Here is a 26,716-nt window from a genome sequence, read left to right as displayed (position 1 = left end):
GGATGTTAGGCCAAACTCTGCCCTGGACTATCGTATGTAAAGTCAGCTGGTGTTCAGAAACTTTTGTATAGGGTTGCAGTAGCTGGGTTAGGTAAAAAGTCAAGTTTAAAAAGCTTTAGCTTAAAATTTCTCTTAATTTTTTCACTGAACTCTTGTGCTTGTTTAAATGAGGTAGTTGTTGTTCATTGGGATTCTTTCACCAGATAGAACAAATATCTCTAATGGCAGTTTGATGACAATGGTTATTGGACATCTTTCTAAATCCATCTGAGCATTAGTGGAAATCTTAAGTGATGTCCTCTCAGCCTCCTGGAGAGCTGGTGTTAAATCAGAAGTGTGATCCAGGATCTAACCCCAGGTGCAGCAGAGCAGAAACTCAGCTCTGATGTACCATTTCTGAATGTAAGATTGATGCAGAACATCTTTAAACGGAGTTTAAAAATGGTAGTATGGACAGGGCTTTAAATAAATGTAGATTACAAAATAGAAGCAGCTTTAAATCTTGGAGATTTAAGAATACAGTAATATTGAAGGCAAATTAAAGTGCTATAATATTTGTTTGGATTTTGAAATTTATCCCTTGGAATATACTGTATTAGTCTTAAACATGTTTATTTTGTGTTTTGCTGCTGGAAAAAGAAATATGGTAAGGTAGCTTGAGCAGTTTCTTAAATATCCTACTGGGTAAACCATCACCGTGACAGGTAAATAGAAATGCCATACAAAGGCTTGGGCTTGCTTCAACCTCCACTTCTGCATGGCTGCTGAAAGTAGGGATTGTTTTGCAGTGAACCCTATTGATTAGGTCACAATCTGGTCTGATGAAAACAGAACTGTCTACGGGCTGTCTCACTGTAGGAGATTTACTGACACTGTGTGTGAAACAGCCACATGTGGTCTCAAGATTACCTTATAAACAGGAATCAATCCAGACAGCAGAGTACACATTACGGGGCCCATTAACTTGTTCAGTCCTCTCTCTGACTTGAAAAGCACTTGTGAGCAAAGGAATAATAAAAAGGAATGATTGCCAAAAGCTGTGGAAGGTGCATCTTGCCATATCACTGTTGGTACATCTGTTGACTTGTGGATTTATTTCCTACTATGACATCTGCTTAGCTTTTGAAGTATGTTTTAAGGTCAAATGAGGGGAATTTGAAAATTATTATGTAATGTTACTCTTTTCTTTGAGATTTAAAATTTTAATCAAACACCATTTGGACAAGTTTAACAAAAGGCAATCCTACACAAGTATTTGGCAGGCTCCTATATTTTTATAGCAAGAAGTAGTCATAACTTTAGAATTCTGAATTAACTCTGAATTCTTGATCCCACTGAAACTCTGGTTTGCATGCCAGTTTCTTAATTTTTTATAATACTCACTGCATCCATAATTTAAACATACTTGTCTGAATATGAAGATTAATTTTCAAGTCAGTGTGCTCCAACCTAACTAAAAAAATAATGTGCTACAATACTAGTGTGGTTTTTTTTTTTTTGTTTTTTTAAGAGGGCTTGTAGGAAATTCTAAAGTAGTCAAAGAATTAAAAAAAAATGGTTGCAAAAAAATTTCATTGTTCAGAAAGGAATCATTTCTATTAGCACTTCACCTTGCACAACACTTGATACGTTCACACTTAAATAGCTGCCCACATTTCAGTTTAACTTGTATATCTGGACAAGCCTCAAACAATAAACTATATATATTTTTTTGAGAATTGTATATTTTTGGTAGGTATTTGTGATGAAGAAATTTATGGACCAGTGGATGTAAATTGTCTTGACCAGCCAATAATGAAGATGATCTGAATTCTTTGCATTCAGAGTTCTGTAGCTATGCAGAAATTGTCATTTTGCCATCAAGAATCCACAACTTGAGCATGTATAGCTATACAATGAAAAATTATATATAAAATTCAGTGGTTGTACTCTGTTAGGGCCCAATCCTATAATCTCCTATTCTCCTGAGTAATCTTTACAGACAGGAATAGTCCCAAGGGCTCTTTTTAATTACATCAGCCAATTACAAATAATACATAAATCACAAGTTCAGTTACTTATACTACAGACCATTTCCATTTTGCTGATATAAAAAACCATGTTATTACTTTCAAAGCAAATAAAGGACCAGATCCTGCTGAGTCTTATTTAGACTGGTTTGCAGGATTGGGTCCTTGTTTTACTGTGGAGAGACCATTATTATATTTAGCTTCAACAAAAGGAAAACAGTCTGTACAGATGATAAACTAAACTTTTGATTTAGGTGTTATTGGTAACTGGGTGCTGGTTAACCTGGGAATCCATTGTGTTAACCAATGTGTCTTTCCCTTTTAAGGCTCCCCCTAATTGTCCCCCAGTAGTAGCTATGCCCAGACTGAGCAGTGCAATGGACCTGTGCTACCAGAAAGCTTGAGGTGTGTCCACGGGAACTAGAATCAGTAAGGAGACGTGATTTTCATGCTGATGGCTGTGCTCTCTTCTCCCCTCCCCCGCCGAATGATCTGGATTTGGGAGGTTTGGGGATGGGCTCCGTAGCCTTTCCAGTGGATGGGTGGGGTGAATCAGTACCTCACAGAGATCTTTCTTCAGATCTCCTCTGTCACAGTAACTGCACTGTACTTCCCCACCCTCCATGGTCCACTCCAGGAGTGCCCTGTTTGGTCTCAGGCCTCCCGCAATCACCTGTCTCTGGGTAGGGACCCTTGTCCCACTCCCTTCTGACTGGAGGTTTAAGGTTGCATTGTCCCCTGCCATATGTGGCGATATCCCCAGCAAGCCAGCCTCCCTAAAGCCAGGACTTGGGCTGTGCTTTTTCTCCTAGTACAAGGACTTCTGTTTTTACAAGTCCAATGTTCCCTCTAATTTTTTCCATCCGTGTGTGGTTTGAATTTTGTTATGTGCACCAATATCAAGGCAATGTGCAGATGTGCACCCCAGAAGAAACAAAAAACCTAGATATAATATATCTATTTTTAAAAGTTACCATAGGGATAATTACTCCAGCCAGGACAGCTTAGGCATTTTAGAACTCACTACTCAATTAAATTTAAGCATGTGAGAGAGAGAAAATTATGAAACACATAGACCAGTCAAAAAACTAAAACAACAGCCCTTTGAAATAATAAAATTACAGAAAATATATGTGCATTGCAGGCAGTACCAAGAAGTAACAACAACACAAGTGTGTGTTGGGAGGCGAGTGTGACAGAGACTCGTTCGTGTGTGTGTGTGTGTGTGTGTGAGAGAGAGACAGAGACTGTTTGCTGGCTGATTGGGAAGTCTGAGAGACCATGCACTGTCTCTTTAAGGCACTCACCAAAAGACTCAGACTACAGCAGCTGACCTCTCCTGCTCCTGAGCCCTATCCCCTCTCCCTCGCTCTGCAGAGGTGCATGGGCAGAGGTGAGGGGGTCATCCTGACATCAGCGCCCCCCCCTCCTCCCGCTCTGCACAGTAAGAGCAGCTGGCCAGGGTCTCCAAGGAGCAATGTGGCTGCAGAGCATCAGGAGGGAGGAGCACCTGATGGCTCTGCTAATCAAGTGCATGGCACTTGATTCACTTGTGGGCAGCGGTGCGACCGTGCAACTTAGAGGGAACACAGGTGACCACACAGATCTATCTTAGCAGAGTACATTTATTTTAAGGACCAAAATGCACCCAGAGGAAACACAAAAAGCATTAAGGAAGTTCTTACATGTTTGGTGAGAGTTTACCGGAGGTCTCCTCCAACTGAAGCATAAGGCTCTGGTAGGTGTCAGACTTTCCAACCCTTCATCAAGGGTTAGGATTTCCCAGTGTATATTTACTGGGAGGTGTGATTCCCAGTGCAGGTAGACAGACATGCTCTAGCTCAGTTCAAGCTCATGCACTAAAAATAGCAGTGTGAACATTGTGGCACTGGCAGCAGCTCATGCTAGGTGCCTGAGCTCAGACCCAGAGGTTGAGTAGGCTTGGTCAACCAATGCTGCAACTTCCACACTGCTATTTTCAGCACACTAGCTTGTGTCTGTCTACCCATGCTGGGATTCACACCTCCCAGCTGCAGTGTAGTGGTGCTCCTGAGAACCCATGGTCCTGTTCATTTGCTGAATCAACATGAAGGCCCTGGGTCAGTTAAAACTTAGTTTTTTACACCAAAAGCCCTTTCTTTGTTTGAGTTTCTGGGAAACCTAATTTGAACCAGTATTTGTGAACACCTCAGGTTGTGCTTCTCTGGAGTTGTTTATAATCCCCAGGGTAATCACCCACCACTGTTTGTAAATCATGGATAAGCTGTGGTAACCCTCCCCTGTGGAGTAGAACACAGTCATACATAAACCATTCATAAACTCATAACCATTCATAGTCCCCAAAGATACTACTGCATGGGGTTGCAATATATTACATCTTCCCAAATAAAGAAATGGTTGTAGGTAGGATGTTTGACTGGCATCCTAGGGGAGCCAGGGTCTGTGGAGTGCCCTTTAAAGTGTTGTTTGTGTGTGTGTGTGTGTGTTTCTTCTGCTTTGCCTCCCCCCCCCCCCCCATGCCCCTGAACCCCTACACTCACCCCATCCAAATTTGAGTGAATGCAACTGACATGGGGTCACAGTGCCACTCAGGCTTTGTCCAGCCAAAAAGTGATTGGACCATGGTCTGGGTGGCCCTGCCAGCTCTTTAGCATATGAGGAGAACCCACAGGGTATTCCCTGGGTGTTGTCTGCCAATTCCTTTTTATAACTTCAAATTTCAACAATTCATGCAATAAAGATTCTCCCCCCATAGCCAAATTTCTTTCTCTGTCCCACCTCCTTGGAGGTCAGGGCCTGGGGAGTCTTGTGACATAACCTCAGGGTCTCTGGGGCAAGGAGGAAGTATTGACTCACCCGCACACCCTGGGCTGGCAGTTTGTTCCGCACACAGTGAGTCAAGGTGAGCAGTGTTTCTTCCCCCACCCGGTTCAAGGTCCTTTACATTTCATAGACCATCAGGAAGTTAGACTGGGGAAAGTTGTTCTCCCTCCTCCCTGGTTGTTTTATGTATCCATTTCTTAGCTACATGCAGAGGGGATCCAGTCCCCGCCCCCCACCTTTTCCCTGTCAGCTCCTCTTTCATTTGGGCTGACACCTTTCTACATTTTGAGTCAGCTAGAGGAGTTTACATCACCCTGGCCATGTCTATGCTAGCAAGCTTACAGCGGCAGAGCTATACCGATACAGCTGTGCTGCTGTAAGATCGTGTGTAGTTGCTCTGCGACGATAGGAGTGAGCTCTCCCATCGACATAATTAAACCACTTCCAACGAGCGGCAGTAGCTGTGTCGGCGGGAGAGTGTCTCCCACAGACATAGCGCTGTCCACACCGGCTCTTCTGTCAGCATAACTTACATCACTCAGAGGTGGTTTTTTTTCACACTCCTGAGTGATATGTTATACGGATAAAAGTGCTAATGTAGATATAGCCCCTGTCCGTCTTTGCTGGTGAAATAGCTGAATCTGGATTTAGAGACCCATTTTCATTTCCAAAAATAACATGTCACAAGACGTAGCCTCACATGTTCCCACAGTCAGAATCCCAGAACTTTCTTTGGTGTCCATATTGACTCAGGCTACAGGCATGGCACTGAGGTTCATCATATCCAAATCTGTCTGCTTGCCAGCCCCTGATTAGGTACACCTCCCTTGCCCGCGCTGTGTTTTCTCCAAGTCTCCTGGGTGTGACTTGACCATCTTTTTTTTTTTTGAGCCAGTGGTATTTGTTCTAGTCAGCAAGCTTTTGTCACTCCAGCTCTGCCTCCAGCTCCATACATCTCCTGGGCCTTTTTAGCTCCAGCCTCCACATCTCTGGTCCTCTCGCTATTTCCACTCCCTCTGCTGGACCATCTATGGCACCATCTCCTTGGTCCCCTACATGCTCCATAGGAGGAAAAGGGAGTTTTCCTATATCCCTGTCTGGAGTGGGTTTCCCATTCTGCCTTAAACCCTGGGAACATAGCTTGGCTTATCACCTCTAATTTCTTCAGACCAGCAGCAAACAAATCTTAATGCTGATACAAAATCAACAGCTGCTGTTTCTTCACTGGTTCCTAATTCCTGCTTCTGTCTTTCTCTCTCTTTCCCCCCACCCCCCTTTTCTATTAGCTTTTTGAAAAGACTGAGACCTCTCTTCCCTGGAGTTGTTTATAATCCCCTCACTTTTGTCAGTTCCTGGAGGAGCTATTGTAACCCTACCCATGGAGTGGAACACAATCATACATGAACCATTCATAAATTTAATACAACTGTTCCCAAAAATACTGCATGGAAATGACGTATATGTCACATTGTACCTATAGGTTTTACCATAGGAAGGTATAGTCTGTCTCCTGAAAGTTAGTTTCCCAAGTGATAGGAACTTAGTCTGTTATGTAGCAGGCATGTTAAAACTTCTGTCTGTGGAATTTTCTCTTTGATCCAAAAGTAATGCCCTTCCTGTAAGGAAGTCAAGGTAGGGTGGTGAATCAAAGTGATGCTAGATAAGACTTGATATATGGATATAATTTTTGTGTTAAAACTCTGGTCATATACTTTAGTTGCCCAAGAGATTAGCAACAGTCATATTTCATTTATTTGGACCCCTTTAAAGACACTGTTTTAGTTACAAGTGTGAGGTTTTATTGTTGAATTCCGGACTCAGCTTGAGACATAAAAGGAGTTGCCAAAGTATCAGAGACTGGCATTTGCAGTAAGTAAAAACTGCACTTCAACTGGTGGATGCAACTGCTCTTGGATTACTTCTTTGGTGTAAATTTGTTGCCCTATCATACTATTCAGTTCTTTATTTTGAAGTAATTTCCCTGTGCATCCATTATGAAGATGGGGTATACTAGCGTGTGGTTTCGCTCCCTCTTTTTTTTTTTTTCTTTATTAGCTGAACAGCTAATGATTAACAAATGTTCAGCTACTTATGTAAGGAATGTTGATTACTTTGGTAATTATGTGTAGTTTCCTAAAGAAAGTTTGTACCATAGTTAGTTTACTCTGTTGAAACTAGGCTTCATATCACATTTATAATTTAAGTATTTCACTGTGTTCAGATGTGGAAAAGGAGCCTCTTTGATATTTTTGAAAAGTATTGCCTGTGCATGTGATTTGCACATCATCCAGTAGGGGATATCGTTTTGACTTGTTGGTTTTTATGTTTAAAACATTTAATGGTAAAAACTTGTTGGGAGAAAATGCACGCTTGTCAGGAAGTGTTGAATTTTTGGTAGGTATATGAGGAGGTATGGGTGTTGTGAAAGACATTTGTCACACAGTTCATAGTCTTCACAGTGTCAGCTGTCAGCTTCATACCACTCCTAATCAGTTTCATAATGAGGAGTCACATGGGCTAAAGGACAAAGGTCCAGAGATCAGGAGTTGTACTCATAAATATTTTCAACTGCATGTTTATTTGCGAGATATACCCCTATGTTTTCTGAGAAGTAAGTGCTAAACAATGAAATAGCCATCTGCAGTGTATGTTAAATCCATCCAAAGGAAGGTAATAATGACAGAAGTACTTAATCGGACATGTTGACATTTAATAGTGCTTCATTCTAAAGAGACACAGCTGCTTCAGATGAGGTAGGTGAAAGTCAGTGTGAGGAGTTTGGAAAAACAGTGATGGAAAAAAATGAGTTGTGAAGTAAGTGACAAGGGCGTCAATTTACAGATGTGCACTGGCTAATGAGCCTACAGTTAAGAGAATATGGTGATCACTGTGAGAGTAAGATTACTGCAGATTATTAAGGGTTAGGTTTAAAGTGAATATTGATCCAGCATTTTCACTTCATGCATCCGATGAAGTGGGTTCTAGCCCACGAAAGCTTATGCCCAAATAAATTTGTTAGTCTCTAAGGTGCCACAAGGACTCCTCATTGTTTTTATTGATCCAGCGTGTGACCTTTAGGTTGAATAGAGCTGGGAATGTATGTTGTGCTATGTGTGTAATTCAGGGAATGTAAAGTTCTTTGAAAACTCTAAATGAGAATACAAAGTACTTGAGAATGTAATGTAGGGAACAATTCTGGACTGGCAGGAGGATAGAAAAGGTCACCTACTGGTCTCTTCTGTTTCTAATTTCTGTGAGAGTGTGAATTTCTCTCAAAAACAAACAAACAACCTTCTAAAATGGTTCGATAAAAAACTCATTTTGTCAATGGTTTACAGTTTACCTAAAATACACAGTGATCCTTCACTTGCAGTACCTAAATCAGTGTAGGAAGAACCCCAGCCCAGCCCCGAACTTGCTGTGGCCAGGGGACAGGAGCCCCGACCAGCCCAGCACCAAATCTGCCGGGGGACGGGAGCCCCAGCCCCAACCCAGCCTGGCCTGGACCTGCCGCGGCCAGGGCAGAGGCATCTCTCCCCCTTCCTTCCCCCTGCACAGATGCTGCTGCAGGAAGAGAGTCCTCTCTCCCCATCATAGCCCCGGGGAGCCCCACTGCACCCTAAACCCCTCATCCCTAGCCCCACCGCAGAGCCCGCACTCCCAGTCAGAGCCCTCACCCCCACGCACCGCAACCCTCTGCCCCAGCCCTGACCTCCTCATCCCTGGCCCCACCCCAGAGCCTGCACCCCCAGATGGACCACTCACCCCCGCTGCACCCCAATCTGCCCCAGCCCTGAGCCCCCTCCCACATTCCGAACCCCTTGATTCCACCCCACCACATGAATTTTGTTATGTGCATCAATATGGAGGTGATGATGTGTCACACATCACCTCTATATTGGCGCACATAACAAAATTCATTCCGCACCTGGGTGGGAAAAATTAGAGGGAACACTGGTATTATCCAATAAACACTGAAAATGGCTACTTATGTCTAAGGGCTTATCTACACCGTACAGTAATGTGGCCGATGGGTGTGATCTCTAAAACTCAACTAACATATTGCATGTTAATTTTTCTATGTAGATGCTGCTGGTGTGCACTAAAGATTCCCTAGTGCATGTTAACCTAGTGGTGTTTAAAACAGTACTATATTAATGTGCACTAGGGAACATCACAAAAAGATTACTCATTACAGTATATAGCAGGCTCGTGAGCCGCATGCGGCTCTTTTACAGTTAAAGTGTGGCTCACAGAACCCCTCACGCTCCTCCCCATTCTCCACTGACCAGACTGTTTGGGGGAGCTCAGGGCTTCTGCCCTGCAGCAAGGTGGTAGGACTAGGATTTCTGCAGGGAGGTAGATGTTGGGGCTTCAGACCCATGGGAAGTGCCTGCTGGGGCTCTGGGCTTCAGTGGGAACGGGACTTTAGCCCCAAGCCCCAGCAGGCGTGCCCTGTGGGACTGAAGCCCCAAGACCCCCCTGACCCTGCTACATGGCTGAAGCCCCGAGCCCTGGCAGGTGTACCCTGACTCTCGAGCTTCTGAAGATTGTCATATGCAGCTCAGAGAGTCAGTAAGTTTGGCCATCCCTGGTATATAGTACTGTAATGAGAAATGTATATACATTTTTCATTAATGTATATACACAGAGAAAGCCCTGAAAAACCTTGATTTTTGGATGTCTACCTAAAACTCAAAAATTGCTAAAAATAACCCCCCCAATTAAATTAATAATAATAATAAAAAAGCCCTACATGTATTGAACAGAGCCCTGCAAACTTGTTGTTCACTGTGTCTGCTTTAAAAGGATTGTAGCCTACTTTTAACTAATACCCATTGAATTAATAAATACATTTGATGCTGTCATATTTACCTGATATAATGAACTCTTTTATGTTCTACAAGTTAACTGTTGATTCTTCAGTGCATACCTAAGAATTTGTTTAGATATGTAGGGTATTTCTCACTTGCTAATTCATAATCAAGACCTAAAAACCCTGTTATAAAGGTAAGCTATTTGCCTACATCGCTTTAAATACTTTCTTTCCTAATTCAAAAGCAAACTGCAGACTATTTTTACACATAGCTTTGTTTTAAAAGCTCCTGTACAAAAGTAAACAATACAAATTAGTGTAACAGATATTAATTCAAGAGTAAAATCCACACTGATTATATGAATAAAAATATACCTATCCTGATCCTGTAAGTAAAAGCCTGAGGAAATAAATGGATGCCTTTGAAGGTTAATATATTTGGACTCTGTCAAAACATTGATGGAGGTGGCTCCCAGAGTCACTGGACTCCAGGTGTTCTAATCTAGGGACTTTTAGCCCTTGAATAAACAAAAGAAATTGACTGTACTAAGAACTACTTGATCCTCCTAGCTCTTGCGTGAAACACCTTCACATCCAGATGCACAGATGCCGCAAATGCTGGAAACACTCTGTTAGTTTGCTCTGGTTTAGTGCCATTGTGAATATAGGTGGCAGGTTGTAATAGCATGAATGGTTCAAGTAGTCCTCCTGCTGTTCCACAGCGCACCAGCAGTTGTTGATATCTCTCCATAGTATCCCCTGTTTCTGAGAGCTGTGCTAAGAACTTTGGGAAGTTATCCAGAGGATTCTGCAACTGAAAATGTTCCGAACAGACCTAGTGTGACTATGGGGCAAAACAGTGACAGCATAGCTGATGTGGACACACTGAACTTCTGATTTGCACCTGGAAACCAATAGGAAGCCAATGCAATCTAAGGGTACGTCTACACTTACCGGAGGGTCCGGCGGCAGGCAATCGATGTTCTGGGATCGATTTATCGCGTCTGGTTTAGATGCGATAAATCGATCCCGGATCGATCCCGGAAGTGCTCGCCGTCGACGCCGGTACTCCAGCTCGGCGAGAGGAGTATGGGGCATCGACGGGGGAGCCTCCCTGCCGCGTCTGGACCCGTGGTAAGTTCGGACTAAGGTACTTCGAATTCAGCTACGTTATTAACGTAGCTGAATTTGCGTACCTTAGTCCGAAGTGGGGGCTTAGTGGGGACCAGGCCAAAGGAGCACTGCTATAATGTCCTTCCTGTGACCAGCCCCACTAAGCAATTAGGCCACTACTAGCTGAAGCTGCTGAATGGCCTTAGTGGAAGTCCCATGTAAAGTATATTACAGCAATCCAGTCAGCAGCACAGGTAGGAATAACTGTGGCAAGGCCCAAACCAGGGAGCAATGACCGTCATGCTAAGCTCATATGGAAAAAAGCACTTTGGCCACTGAAATCACTTGAGACTTCCTTGTCCAAAAGTACTACTAAATTCTGAGCCGTCTTGACACAGGTGAACACCAGGGATCCTAGAAATCCATTTGTCATGGAAAAAAAGAGGAATTTGCATTTTTACAGAGATCTTTAGTTTTTACATTTTGAGAACAAATAAAAGCATTTACAGTAAAACCCCATTTATCCTAGCCTCCATTATCCAGCTCTCCATTAACTGAACCAGGGCTGACAGCCCCAGCCTGAGCCCTGCCACCTGGGGCTGACAGCCAGAGAAGTATTTAGTATATGTAAGAAATACAGATTACAATTCTATTAATTTTATTTTATAATGATTGATGGTAGGCTTTGAATTTGCTTTAAAATGGCAAACACATCAATAAAACATTGTGTTCAACTGATAGCTATATATATTGTGGCTAGGAAAACTAAAGTTTACCATTTCATTTTAATTGTGGAAAAATTGGGATTTTTTTTTTATCTGAGAATTTTGGGATTTTTATCACAGAAAACTAGTATCCCTGGTGAACATGCTTCTTCAGCAACTGTCTCACCACACACTCTCAAAGCTTGTCCTCCTCAGCCTTAGCTCAATGAGTTTTGGGACATGACTGCAAGCAGTGCACACCTATGTGCGTTCTTCCTTAGCTGTCGCTCAGACAGGAAGCGTTGACACAGAAGATGAGATTTTGGTGCCCATCCCTTCTCTTGTTGGCTTCCCATTTGTTTTCTGCCTCTGGCTGAGCTGGCAGTAGATGTCTATGGCTGAGATATTCCTTTCAACTTTTCCCCCCTGCACCTTAGTATACATCTCACAATGCTGAAAACATTTCTGGAAAGAAAAGGTGTAGGTTTCCCAATTGTAACTCTGTAGCTGTCCATTGTGTCAAGAGAGTGTCTTTCTATAGAGTTTTTCTTCCCTCCTCTTACCCCTCTACTGTGACTCTCTTATCAGGGTCTAGTCATAATCTCTACCCTCAGCACCCAGTCACCGTGGGCACCATCATCTCTGATCCCCACAGTCAGATAGGACAGGGAGTAATCAAGGGACTTAGAGGTGTTCAGAAAATTGTAGGACCTGAGGCCAGTTCTAGATTTAAAGTAGCTGAATCAGTTTGAGAAATATCAGAAGCTCAAAATGGAATCCCTCCAAGCCACCATAGCTCTGATTGACAAAAGAAGCTTTCTGGCCTCAGTTGATTTGAAAGATGCATGGTTTCACATTCTGGGATTCCTCAGATTTGCAACAGGCCCATATTGTTTCCACAGCTGGCCCATTACCTTTAGTTTGCCTCTTCTCAGGACATTTATAAAAACGATGGTGACAATAGCAGCATGTCTGGGAAGTTTGTATATCTAGATGTAGATACCAGTTTTGTCTGTCCCTCAAGACAAGAATGTGTCCTGAATGCCAGTGAGGATAATTGGAGTAAAGATTGTGCCAAATCATGAGAACATACTCCTCATTAATAGCCCCAATAAAGTTAGCTGGACTGCTTTACTAAGTCAGGTGAGCAGTATTTGGCCCAAAGTCTTGTGGCAATTTTTGTTTTGTGAATAATATTACCACTGTAGTGCTTCATTGTTACAGTAGCATAACCATGGCTTTCAGGCCTCTCTCTCTTTTTTTAAAATCATGTTGATGGACCATGCCGTAACAAAAGCTTCTTTTCCTTCCCCTTTCTGCCAAGAAATCAGGTTGCACTTGTCTGTGCTTCACTACATTTTCCTAGCAATATAATAGTTAACATTTCATTTAATATACACTAATAATCTTTTATGCATCTCTACATCAAGGTTTCAGCGGTATAAACTGTTTCTGGTACAGCAATTATACTGCTTGTCCAAAAATCTGACATATAAGTAGCGTAGTTGACAGAAATAAGCTGGAGCTATTAAAATAACCATAAACCAGAAAGACAATAGGAGCTGTCTGCCTTTGTCCCAAAAGATTTCCTGAACTGGAAGTAATAGGCTGAATTCTAAGGCAGCCGCATCAGGGATCTTCTGATTGATTGCATCAACTCCCCCCCCCATATCTCTGAATGCATGCTCACTTTGTACCCTAACAATCTTTTTTCTTTTAACCCAGATATGGTTCTGATGACCCATAATTTTTGTGAACAACTTTTTAAAAGGCTATTTTAAAAACATAATTGTATAAAATTCTTTCTTATATTTGTTTTTCTCATTGAGCTACGCACAAAGTTTTAAATTAATTTGATCTTGTGTAAGAATGAAAACAATGTGATCACTCTTTTGTTGAGGTGTAGTTTTACTTTTTTTAGTCTTAATTAAGATTTGCAAAGTCTCTTCTAAATGTTTACAAATGTATTCTTAGCTTAATGCTCAGTTTTTACTAAATTTAGCCTTTAAAACTTTGTATTATCTTTATGAGCTCAACTAAAGCGTAGTTTTAATTAGCCATTGGCTGACTCCAGAATTTCTCTTCCATACCACTGTATCCAACTTGTTCTGGACTGTTTGAACTACATGTAGTGCCGGTCCATAGTGACTGTTCCTTTCTTTCCTCCATATATGATCACAGTTTATCTTGCTACCATCTGTTCACAACAGAGAAGTGAGGTAGTCACAATTCTGCTTCTTAAGTTTTATGTCACGGTTTGGGTTCAGCTACATGCTGGAGCATTCTGGGTAGTCCAGTTTTGTTTGGAAGCAACATTTTACTGTGTATTAATTTTTCAATTGCTTTACTTTGTGGTATTGAGGCTGTCAAGATTTGAAGCCTGTCTCTTTAGCCAGGTTCTTTAAATATTAACCTGATCCTTTATAAGTAATGTAAAATGTAATATTTTCATATTTCATGGTATCTTTGCCTTAATAAAAAGTTTCAGAACAGATACTGATATACATAATTCTTCTACTAAGGGGAGTTTCTTCTATTATAGTAACAATATGCAGAAATAGTCTCATTTTCATACAGTATGAGGGGAGAGTGGAGAGAGTGAGTGCCACCCAGCCGCGCTCTGCTCCCAGCAGCAGCTCTGCAGCCCTGGCTTTGCTCCTGGCTACTGCTCCCATCCCCAGGCAAGCTGTACTTCCGGGAATGCGCCTTCCCCCAATTGACCCCTGTTGCTGGTTATGTGATTGTGCGGAAGTTTATAGAAATATATGCTGGGCAGAAGTGGGGGTAGAGGGGGAAGGCGGACAGGTTCCATTACTGGGGGGGGGGGGGGGGATGCACGAGGAAAAAGTTTGGGGGCCACTGATATAGCAGTTTACAACATTTAACAGCTTTGAAAAATGTGTACTTACATCACAGTTACTTAATGTGTTGACACTAGACCAAATTATACTCTTTTCCACTAAGTTCAGTGGAGTTCTTTGAGGTATAAATCAGGACTGAATTTGAACCATTTATATTATATATATTAGTAACTGGCTTAGGTAGATCTTAGCATGAATATATACAGCTATATTAAAGAATCCTCTTTAGCGGTAACTAAAAAATCTTTGTTGACATCATTTGATTTTCTTTGTATGTTTACTATGTCTTTATTTAAGGCTAAAGAAGAAATTGTAATTTCAGTATACTCTTATTTCTCTTCCCTTGCTTTATTTATTCCTAGCTGCACCAGCAAAACATTTTTCTGAGAGTTCTTTGAAGCAGAAATTGGAAAGTCTAAGAAAGAAATCTTTAAGCATTTTAATACCCTTCTTCTCCTAACTAATTGAGGGAGGAATATTGAATTTGCAATTCTGCATAAGACCAGTTCATAGAAAACTTATTAAATTAAGTAGGGTATATTTTATTTAATTATAAAATTTAATTTTAACATAAATGTGACCAAAAATGATCAAAATTGAAGAAAAAATAAGATGCTGAAAGATGGTGAGGTAATATTATCTAAGGACTGCTGTGGTAAATTAGAGAATCCCTAAAAACACAGCCCACTGCATTGTTGGGTTACATTCGTTTTAATCAGGCTTTTAAATAGATTTTGAAAGCATTAAAATACAAACAACTTGAATACATTTAAAATGATAAAGCAATTGAATTATTTAGCAAATTAGAAATGTTTTATGTTATTGTAAAGTTCATCTTTGCTTAGACATAAAATAAATGAACCATTGAAGTGTCAAGAAACTATACAAATCAGTGAAAATACTTAAAACTAAATTGATTTCTTAATTATGCACATTCATACTTTTCATATAAGTTTGCAAACAGCTAATTTGCATGAGTTATGCAGAAGATAGTACATTGGCTGGCTGTTACTGAGTTACCAGTCTCCCTATTTATGCCCAGTTAGAAGTTTCTAGAGCAGACGAAACAGCATGTACACATGTAATTCAGAAATTGCAAATAAAGGTTATATTTTGAAACAATGGCAATTTCTTATCAGATTTAAGAAATCTGATAGGTGTTTTACCTGGGTAATCCAGCTTTATTGATGATAAATCTTAAACTGCTTAGCATTCAAGAGCAAATATTTTCTGCATGGCTATCGCTCCTTATTCTTCAGAAAAATATCAAATAATGCTACCTGTGCAAAGTATATATATGATATAAGTAAAGAAAGGGAAAGCCCAGCATTTTTTTGCTCGGTTATGCTATCAAGACATTATTTAAGTCCGCGTGTATGTCATTTTTAAAAACTCACATTGCCCACCACAGATCTTCAGCATTTTAAGAGTTAGACTGTGCCTCTTTTGGCACTCTGCCCTGTTTATACAGTAGACAAGCTAACATTTTACTTTAGCAAAAGGAATCTCATTCCATTCCTTCTTTAGCAGGAGATTGCTTCAAGGAGTTCATAGGACCGAGGTTTTGGTCTTTTCAACTGACATTTTAAGTGCTGAATAGTTCCTTGTCTCCATGACAGGACATTACAGCTTAAGTGCTTAGGGGCAATCATTTTGCCTAGTTTAAAGATCCAGTAAGATCATGTGGTGGGGCTTTTTTTGTGGCTGGACAAATAATATGCAGTTTTGTTGACATTACTCTTGGATGTTGTTTTAGCAAAACTGCAGACAAAGGGCTCAATTGTACCTTATAAGGAATGCCTCACATTGGGAGGTGTGGGGAGTTGCACCACCCCAGATTGATGGCATGAAATAATTTCACTTTTGGGAATTCTGTAAGTTAAATGGTTTCAGACTCCCTTCCAAAGATAGAACTTCTTCTGGCATACAAGACTGTGGCTGTCCATGGCTGTGGCTCAGCGCAGCCCTTTCTCTTACCCACCCTTGGTGCAGTCAGGCATAATCTAGTCTAACAAATCTTCTAGAAGATTTACAAATTTTCAAAGGATCAGAAGCACAGAATTGGCTATAACTTGACAGGAGTACTCATTTTACATTTTTACACACTGTAAAGAACAGAATATATTGGACTAAAATGTGTTATCTCCGTGTGTTAGAAATATAGGTAAATACATTAAATGAAACATTTTGCCTTCTGTCCATCTACCTTGCTTTCCTTTACCATGTCTGACAGTGAGTATGAGGCGCTAAAAGACACATAACACATAGAATCACACGTGCCAACTCTCCTGATTTTGTCTCTGTCCCTACTTGAGGGGGAAACAGTTGTGATGTTTCTCCTTGAAGCCTCGAGACTGCTCAACAGCAGACAGACACTGCCTCTCCTCCTTTTCCAGATGGTTTTCACTTCTTCACCCTGCTGGTGCTGCTGTCTTCTTAGTAACCTTACAGCTCAGTGAGGCACGTAGGATGAGGAGGTGGTAAATGGGCATCAGTAGCTTTCTCCCACCTAGCCAATCTTTGTGAGTGGCAGCAGCAACCTTAATGTTAGGGACAGGGAAAGATCATGCTTTAGGAGGAACTCATAAACTGCACAGGGACATGCTGAGGGTGTTTAGGAAAGGGGGAATGGCACAAGAAGAGACAAAAGTGGGAATTTTGTGACGAGAGAGAGAGAGAGCAATACGTCTTGCCAAGGCAGAGGAGGAGCAGGCCAGCAAACATTCCCATCTAATCTGGTAGTGGTAGGGGCCACACTTCTTCCAAACTGCACCAGAAAGGCAAAACCAGAAGCTAGAATTCCAGATTATTTGGATCAGAGAAGTGAGACTGTGTGGGTGTATGTACTTGTGTTCACGTGCAGGGGATGAATTCATAAGAAAACCCAAATCATACTAGGATGTTTAACGAAACCATATAAAATGGGATTATGCCATCATTGTTTGTGTATAAATTTGCACTGAAACATCATTCTTGTAACATCATTATATCATGTATTAGTGTGACGTCATTATGTAATATAAAAGGCAGAGGATGCAAATGTTAGAGGATCTCTCTTTCTCTCTTTTTTTTTTTTTCTGGACCTTTGTCATTGTAGAAGAGTGGAGTTTTAAGAACAGCCTGAAAATTGTATTTGTTTTGAAGCCCTTATAATGAACAGAGAAATTTTGATAGCCTTATTCATGCCCCACAGCAGTCCCATGAGTATCACTCAAGAAGCATAATACTAATGAGCATAATATAAGTATCAGAATCTGTCTCTATGTGATTCATATACTTAAAAACAACAGAACAAACACCAGAAAAAGAACAAACCAGAAATTTGACCAGAATAGCCACACGGTTTTCTGGTGGTCGTGGGCCGACAGGCTGATTTTGAACCTATTTTTCAAATATTGTCAACTGTGCATAGGAGAAATACAGCTGTGCATACATTCACATAGCAGGGAGGGACTGGATGAGAGAGTGAATTTCAATAAACATTAAGTTAAAGCCTTCTCTGGATATTTTTTTCTTTTTCTACTTGAAAATGAGTAGTATACAGCTTAAATATTTTTTGTACTTTTATGTCTCACTAATGAGTTAAAAGATTGGAGAAGATAGCATACTGTTTTGCTGTCAATACAGACTAGTGGCAGTAGGGAAAGCATGACTCTTGGGTTGTAATAGATTTAATGTATTTAATTTTTAATACTTCATTTGGACTGTCTATTGAAGGTCATATTTGATCAAAATATATATTCATGCAGTTTTCAAAATAGTACTGCTGTTACTTCACATAGCAGTAACAGGCTTTAAAAGTGGCTGAGGAAGGTTTTGATTTACCAAGCTTATTAGAACTTAGATTAATTAAGTTTGTAATCAGATTTCAAGCATCATGTTCCAGGCCAGGGATTTCTTTTCGTTTGTTTCAAATGTCATTCCCAGGGCAAGCTCTGCTAAACTGCATTTTCATGCTTTGCTGAGAAATGATTGCAGGTTTTGATTTCCATTACAGAGTCATTAATATTGTTAATGAGAGTTTTCATGGATAAGCACACTTAAGGAGGATCATCCCTGGGAATTGGGAGTATTATAGTTTGAGCATTTGTTAATTGGTTGGAATTGGTGTATATAAGACTGTCTGCCTTTCATTAGATTTATACATTTATTCTTGCTTTATTAGTGACTTTGGTCATAGTGGTTTGGGCTATTTAATTTAAATTAGACATACTATTAAGACCATGGAAATTCACATTTTTGTCAACAGTTCTTTTTGAGAATGAGATGTATTACATTTTAAATAAGTCAATTTTGGCTTTTGTACCCTAGATCATCCATGATATTCTCCAAATTGGGAAGTGGCTAAAACGTGCAGCATGTGGCCGTGGTGGTGAAGAAAAAAGAGGGTTGTACCTCTCAACCTGCAATTCTATTTCCTCAAATATTGTGCTCTTGGGGCAATTTATTCTTCCAGATTGGTACTATCCCATTTAATTCATTTAGGATCGTCTGCTCTTACTGGGTGCCTCTTACTGAAGTCATTAGCTCCAGTAGGAGCAAGATTGTTCCCTAAATTTGCAACAGTGTGTAAATGAGGAAAGAACTTGACCCCATGCTCAGCTCTAATTGGAGAACACTAGTGAACTTTCTTAACTCTAGGTTAGTAATTTTTTTCCCCAAAAGGAAATATCAGTGCTGATGTTCCTTTGCAGATTACAGTCTAGGATAAGATTCATCGCATAAGTATGTTTTCTTCTCACTGGTCTAGGAGTAAAGCCCTAAAAAATCGTCCTTCAGCATCTTCATCTTTTGTCATGAGAGCAGGTCAGTTGGAGGTGTGTTAAGGGAAAAAAATCAGAAATATATATCCCAAACTCTATGTGGTGGTGAATGTTTTATATTTATGTGAATTAAGCACTTGTTAAAGTGATGGACTTGCAGCATGGATTAGAGCCAAGTGTAGCACAATCAGGAATTGAAATTTACATTTGTTTAAAGTCCAGCACTTGCTATATTTGTTCTTGGACCCATGCCAAAAAGCAATGGAAGATGGAGGGATAAATGTAGATCTCATGTATCTTAAGATCTGATACCTTGTAAACCACCAGAGCTAGAAACAAATATTTTTTTCATACTGCTGAAGAGATGGAAACTCTACCCACAGCTATTCCAGTGGAAAGAGCATTTATTTACTGGCCTTGGCTGGTCACAAGGTACCAGAAATCACACCTTTCTGATTCTTTCTTTCTTAGTATTTGAAGTCAAACATAATTTTTGTGACTGCTCTCTTGAAAACCACTGGAGCTCTAATCCAATGATTTACTCTATCTGAAAGCTTAGAATGCTGGCTTTCAAATGGCATAAAGCATTAGTCTAGCTAGCATAAAGCATTAGTCTGCTCTAACTCTGTGTGAGATGGACTACTAGAATAATATAGTAAAGATTACAAAGAGGAATAGTTGGCAGACCAGCACAAGACCTTTAAGGACCAATACACTTTTGGGAACACTGGTCCTGGACCAGTGATAGGGAAGAAAATATTGTTATCCTTGTGAAAAGCATCTTCATCCTGGTTTAGCTGATCTGTTCCAGGCCTGTAACTTCATGAGCAGAGATTGCAAATTGTATTGAATTTTGGGTGTTTTTGTGTGGCCCAGTGTCCTTTGAGATTTAAGGTGGGACTATTAGTGTCATTTTTTTATTGGTGATTTAAAATGTTTAAGGTCGGATCTGAAGGAGAGGGTCTGGTAAGAGATTTTAAGGTGCGGTTTTGTGTGTAGTTTCTGATACAGACCGGACTGTGATTTTTAAACTATTGAATGTATTTTGGGTTGTATATTTCTATAGGGGGAGCCCTGGCTTGTCACAGCCAGAATTCCTCCAGGAGAGTGCACATTGGATTAGTAGCTCTGCCCCATTTTGAAAGATGTACTCCTCAGAGCTGGCCTGGTATAAGGGGGAAAGCTGAGTCATGCCCAAACACTCACTCCTGCCATATCCCTTTCGACAGTTTAGCTCTACTAACCAGGAGTAGTTGGTCTGGCTCCAAAAGAAATTGTGGCTGACCTGTGTGCAAAGGGTGAGGGAAAGCTGCTTGGCCTCATTTCTTCCAGCCCCCTTTTGCATGTACCATTTACTGAAGCAGTGGCTTTTTGTACCTTCGTTTTTAATATTGTCAGACTAACTTAATTCTTAGAATGCATGTGTGTCCATTTTTAATAAGGCATCTATCTCTAATGTGCCTGTCACTGATACCTGTTCTAATATGTAGGGAGGTGGATAAGTTTGTATTTCTGCTATATTTTGTTTGCAAATTTGAGGAATCTCACATCAAGTAATGTTTTATTTTGAACATTAAGTTCAGGTCCCAATACAGGTATCAGTGTTATTGTTTCCTCACCTGGTCCATAGAATGAAATTCTTTCACACTTGTTTAATCTGATTCAAACTTTTAAACAGCAGTCCTATTCAAGAAATATTTGTTCAACAGTTTGGGATTTGTTCCAACATGAAAAAATGGAAGAATGATTCATTTCACTCTCACTGTCAGCTTAGGTAGCTTATGTTTCCGGATGCTAATCACTAATGCAGACTTACAGTGCAGGTGACCCTAGAGCAAGTTAAAATTGCAAGAATTCTGAAAGCCAACACTATCCTGTTGGGTAGACATCTGCGCTAGATGAGTTGTTCACTGGTTAATTAATCAGTAGCACTGTAGGTTTGTCATTGTAAATTTTCACAAAAATCATAGCTTTGTCATAGTGAAGAGTTTGTAGAAATCATCTTATGGACCCAGACTGAATTTGAAATAAAACTAAAAATAAATGTACTAACAATTTCAGGAGTGTCATGTTTCTAGTTGTTATCCTGATAATCCTTTTTATATTAGAGTTGCCAGGTGTCTGATTTTTGACTGGAACATCCGGTTGAAAAGGGACCCTGGCAACTCTGGTCAGCCCTGCTGACGGGGCCATTAAAACTCTAGTCGGCAGCACTGTCGGCACAGCAAGGCTGGTTGGCGGCACTGCCGGTGCACAGCAAGGCTCCTGGCAGGCTCCTAGGTGAAGGGATGACCATGGAGTCCCCGTGTGCTGCCCCTGTGCCAAGCGCTGGCTCGGCAGCTCCCATTGGCTGGGATCTGTGGCCAATGAGAGCTATGGGGACAGCATGCGGAACCCCATGGCTGTCCCTTTGCCTAGCAGCCGGAGGAACATGTCGCTGCTTCCAGGGAGCTGCCTGAGATAAGTGCCATCCATAGCCTGTGCCCCAACCCCCTCCTGCACCCCAACCCACTGCCCAAGTCCTGTGAAAATGAGTGAGCAAGGGTGGGGGAGAGCGAGTGACAGAGGGAGGGGGATAGAGTGAACGGGGGTGGGGCCTTGCGGAAGGGGCGGGGCCTCGGGGAAGGGGTGGGGCAAGGATGTTCGATTTTCTGCAGTTAGAAAGTTAGCAACCTATTTTATATGGTTCCCTTCTGAATCTAGGTTTCTTTTGTTTTTGTACATTAACATTTTTCTTGTTTAATAGTTGATTTAAAGTTTTCAGGTGTTGGAGAGAGATGTCAAGGGAGCAAGACTTCTACACTTTGTCTGTAGCTAGGAGTCACCATAACTAAGGAGAAGTGGTGGAATTTGTGAAAGGGGGTGGGGGAGTGCCTTGAGGAGGTCTGTCTTAAAGTTAAAGTCTACCCTTCTGAGAGCTTCAAAAACACACACGGCCATTTAAAAAGTAATCTGCCATTTTATTTTGAGATAGCTGGTGTTAAGAATGCAGGGGGGGGCATACTATGGTGATAGTTGTTCAACCCAATAAATAAGCATGCCACTGCATTCTACACAAGCTGCAAGTGACAGAGAAGCCCTGCTAGGAAGGAATTAATGTAATCTAGTCTTATGGTTAGTAGGGCATGTAGCTTTTGCGAAGTTGCCACAGGATAAATAAGGGCACAGCCTGCACAGATTGTACAACTGAAACTCTTGCATGCCACATTCAACACATGGGGTTTCTATGGAAATGCTGTGGGCTAAAAGTGAAGTCAGGATTCTTAATCTGGTTCATTAACTCTCAAGTAAGTCTTCTTAATAAGTAAAAAGACATAAAAAGTATACCAGGAGTAAATAATAGAAGTAGATCCTGGAAATTTGTGGGGGAATACAGATCACAGATGCACTTAAAAAGAATTTGTTTATGTTCTCTCTGATATTTAGAAATTATGATTGCAGGATGAAGACCACAGCTAATTGGCAACTTCTTAACAGAGATATAGTGATTGCATATGATGATTATTTGTGTTTTTTGAAAGAAAATTATAGGTAAACAGTACAAATACAAAGTTGAAAAGTGGATAATATAAAATACCAACTTATTTTAAAGCAATACCTTATCTTTTCAGTACTTTGCTGGTATTAGTGGATTCCTCTGCAAAAAAAAAAATGTAACTAGATAGCCACTATTATCTATTTTGTTTTCAAGACCATCCTATACAGAATATCAATTTCTGTTTTAATATACAGAACTCTCATTTTCCCTACTCTTTACCCCAGCCCTACCGCTTGCTACATTGTACACAACCAGTTTCCAGAGTGACATCTGGTGGTGATTCTAAAATGTTGAATACTGTGTTTAAAATTATATGCATTTCTGCTTTATCAGTAAAAGATTACTTGAATTTTCTTTCTTATATTAGACGCTAGCTTTTCCAGAAATAACTCTATCATTTTGGATTCAGGGTTTTTGTCATCAGACTCTCATGCAATTTCCTATAAGTACAAAGACATAATTAAGTGTTTGAGAAATTGTTAATTGTATTATCTTCATCATGGGCCAAATTATGTTCTCTGATATGTTCATACTACTCCTAATGGGACCTCAATGGCAGTTATGTTTGGACCATAATTTGGCCTCAGATACACAATCTGAAGATATAAATTTAACAATATTTAAACCTCTTAAAACAGCATTCTTTGTTTTGGTGAGGGGCAATATGCCTCCCCTCATCTACAAAAAGCAAACATTGATTACGTTTAGTGAAGGGAGGGGGCTTACAGTGCATCTAAAGGAAGGGAAATACAGCAGTACTATTCTTACAAAAATCATGCTTCAGATGGTACACTTATAAATGTGTATTTACCTAGATCCCATTTTACTGACAGCATGCATGAGCTGTACAGATAGGCACAGGATAGGAGAAAATACTACATGCACATCATGTAAATGTGTCCACAATCCCAAACCTAGCTGGCATGTCACTGTTTTGGCTCATTTGGGCTCCAGTCACAATTATGTCTTTATGCATTACTGTAACATAAACAATAATGATAATGATTAATAATGACCGGCCTTCACAATGCCCCTTTTATGATTATCATATACTGTTGCTTTTTTTTTTGGTCCCTCTCTTTGTAGATATTAAGGTATTTTTATGTCAGGTCCTCTTTGGGTCTAGCTAGAAAATAATACCTTGGAGAAGACAGTCTGGATGATGTAAGAAAGATTGGCTCATTCTGTAGCTCCCACTCTTTCTTTGGAAATAGTGAATTTTAGTTCTTTTTGGGGGTACACTATGATTTGCCAAAGTTACGGCAAACACTGTAGCTAAGGCTGAGAAGGGCAACATAAATCTCTCTATTTTCAGATTTCTCAAAAAAGTTGTGTAAGTGGATTCAAGTATTTATACACATTAAGAAACATTCATTTACATAATTCACACAGACACATATGAGTGTATATGCCACCAAATTTAAATAGGTTCTCACTAATTTAAATGGTGGTAAATAGTTCAAAACCCTGGTACTAAATCAGTTAGATAATTTAATACAGTGTTAAATTTTCATTGTCAGGAGTGATGAATTAAGAGGGTAAATCAAGTCCCAAAGATTGCAAATAACTCATAATTAATATCTTCTGGGCAGAAATATTTCAGGAATGATGTTAAATAATCAGATAATTCTCAAGGGAGATTAAAAAGAAAATAGATTTATAAATATTGAAACAATAAAGTATAAAAATTCAGACCCTTTTAATAATTCTTCCCCCCCCCCAACTTTATGGGGCATTTAATATTGTTGCTTTTTTTCCTCCTGTTGAACAGGTGTAATAGAAACGGCTGATCTGCTGGACCGTGAGACTACCTCACATTACTGGTTAACTGTTTACGCAACAGACCAGGGTGTTGTGCCTCTATCTTCCTTCATTGAAATCTACATAGAAGTTGGGGATGTTAATGATAATGCTCCACAGACAACAGAACCTGTTTATTACCCAGAAGTCATGGAGAATTCACCTAAGGATGTATCTGTCATTCAGATTGAGGCATTTGATCCTGATTCCAGCTCTAGTGAAAAGTTGACCTACAAGATTACAAGTGGAAACCCACAGGGATTCTTTTCAATAAACCCCAAAACTGGTATGTATATATGATAGTTTTATGTGACATGTGTATCAATTAATTTATTATCCTGTGTAAATGCAGTGGAATGGACATAATTATTTTTTACCTATTGAGTAGCTCTTTGATTATAACGTTCTAGTCATACTTTGACATCACACAGTTACAGAGAGAACCAGATATTTCAGTGATTTTTAAACTTGTTGGGCATAATATGACCCTCTTGTAATTTTCTTTCAAGTTGTTGTTGTGTTTATTTTTTCCACTTAAGGTTTATGTTGATAGGCAAATAGCGTAGTAGTCCCACTGAAATCAATATGGACAACAGTAACTGTTCACTTGTGTAAAGAGTTTATAATCTAGCACATCATTTGAAAATGGTAAACTGGAGAATGTTTTTATTCTCAAAATATACCAGTTACAATTCTGTTTCAGTGTTATGCCTAACATTTGGGGTAAACCTAGAAATATTGCAGTTTCTAACAAAGAAGCATAAATAGAAGAAAGGAGTGATGCTGAAGTTAGAAGTACTGAAATGTGTGTAAGAATGGAGAGATGGGAAGCTAAATATGTTGTCAGTTTTAACTGAAACAGAACAATGAATTTAAAACAAAGTAAATGTTACTTAAAACAATGTAAAGGTTACTCAATTAATATCTGCCTATGGATGACTGTAGAAAACATTCAAAATATGTATGCTATTTTTTTTCATTAGTCTTTACGAAAGGTACGGGAAGTGGTGCAAATGCCGAGACTTGTCAATGATTCTCAATTTAAGCATATATCATTGCTTAGGGCACAGCTCTGCATTTTATGTGGGAGGTATGTGCAGCTGCTATATTACAGTGGGAGTCCCAGGAAGCACTTCTGATTGAGTCAACTAGAAATGCCTCCTGGGTATCCAGGGAGGTATATTACTACAGCTGTGCTTTGTCTTCACCCACACCCTGCCACCCTCTCTCTGGGCAGGTTAGTATTGCTTGCATTGCTAGTACAAGGAGTGGTTTCACGCTCCAACCACACAAAGTCTAGGGAACAATGGAAGTAATTCTGCATCTCCCTCACCCCCCCCCCCCTCCACTGCCCTTGCCCATTCACACAGAGGCTAGTCCAGGGGTCTGCAACCTTTCAGAAGTGGTGTGCCGAGTCTTCATTTATTCACTCTAATTTAAGGCCAGACTTAGCAAGGGGAATTAAAAGCAATAGCAAGAGGTTTTACAGCCATATAAATAGGAAGAAAGCAAAGAAAGAAGAAGTGGGACCGCTGAAGACTATAGCCGGAGAGGAGATTAAAGATAATCTAGGCATGGCGCAATATCTCAATGAATATTTTGCATCGGTGTTTAATGAGGCCAATGAAGGTATTAGGGATACTAGCACCGTTACAGAGGGGCATACAGGATGGGGGATTACCGCATCCGAGGTAGAAACAAAACTAGAACGCCTTAATGGGACTAAGTTGGGTGGACCGGCGATCTTCATCCGAGAATATTGAAGGAATTGGCGCGGGAAATAGCAGGCCCATTAGCAACTATATTTAATGAATCTGTAAACTCGGGGGTGGTCCCGTTAGACTGGAGAATAGCCAATGTGGTTCCTATTTTCAAGAAAGGGAAAAAAAGTGACCCGGGTAACTATAGGCCTGTTAGTTTAACATCAGTAGTGTGCAAGGTGCTGGAGAAGATTCTGAAAGAGAAACTAGTTGAGGACCTTGAGGTTAATGGCAAATGCGATAAATTACAGCATGGTTTTACGAAGGGCAGATCGTGCCAAACGAATCTGATCTCCTTCTTTGAGAAAGTAACGGACTTATTAGATAAGGGAAATGCGGTGGACCTAATATACCTGGATTTCAGTAAAGCGTTTGATACAGTACCCCATGAGGAATTATTGGTTAAAATGAAAAACATGGGGATCGATATGAAAATCCAGAGGTGGATAAGGAATTGGTTAATGGGGAGAATGCAGCGGGTCATATTAAAGGGTGAATTGTCGGGTTGGAGGGAGGTTACTAGTGGAGT

The 26,716-nt window shown here is 40.3% G+C and overlaps 1 protein-coding gene across 6 annotated transcripts in view; it reads left to right on the top strand.

Moving 5' to 3' along the window:
• The window catches only part of FAT1 (FAT atypical cadherin 1), a 166,145-nt gene that overhangs the window by 30,291 nt on the left and 109,138 nt on the right, over positions 1-26,716 (top strand). For all 6 annotated transcript variants that reach the window (XM_034771806.1, XM_034771809.1, XM_034771808.1 and 3 more), the window contains exon 3: positions 24,399-24,713. In XM_034771806.1, the coding sequence (XP_034627697.1) occupies positions 24,399-24,713 (315 nt within the window). The remainder of the gene's footprint in view (positions 1-24,398; positions 24,714-26,716) is intronic.

This window comes from Trachemys scripta, chromosome 5 (genome assembly GCF_013100865.1).
Source record: "Trachemys scripta elegans isolate TJP31775 chromosome 5, CAS_Tse_1.0, whole genome shotgun sequence".
NCBI lineage: Eukaryota > Metazoa > Chordata > Testudines > Emydidae > Trachemys > Trachemys scripta.
The sequence above is the reverse complement of the archived record's forward strand: the minus strand, read 5'-3'. Positions and strand labels throughout refer to the sequence as shown.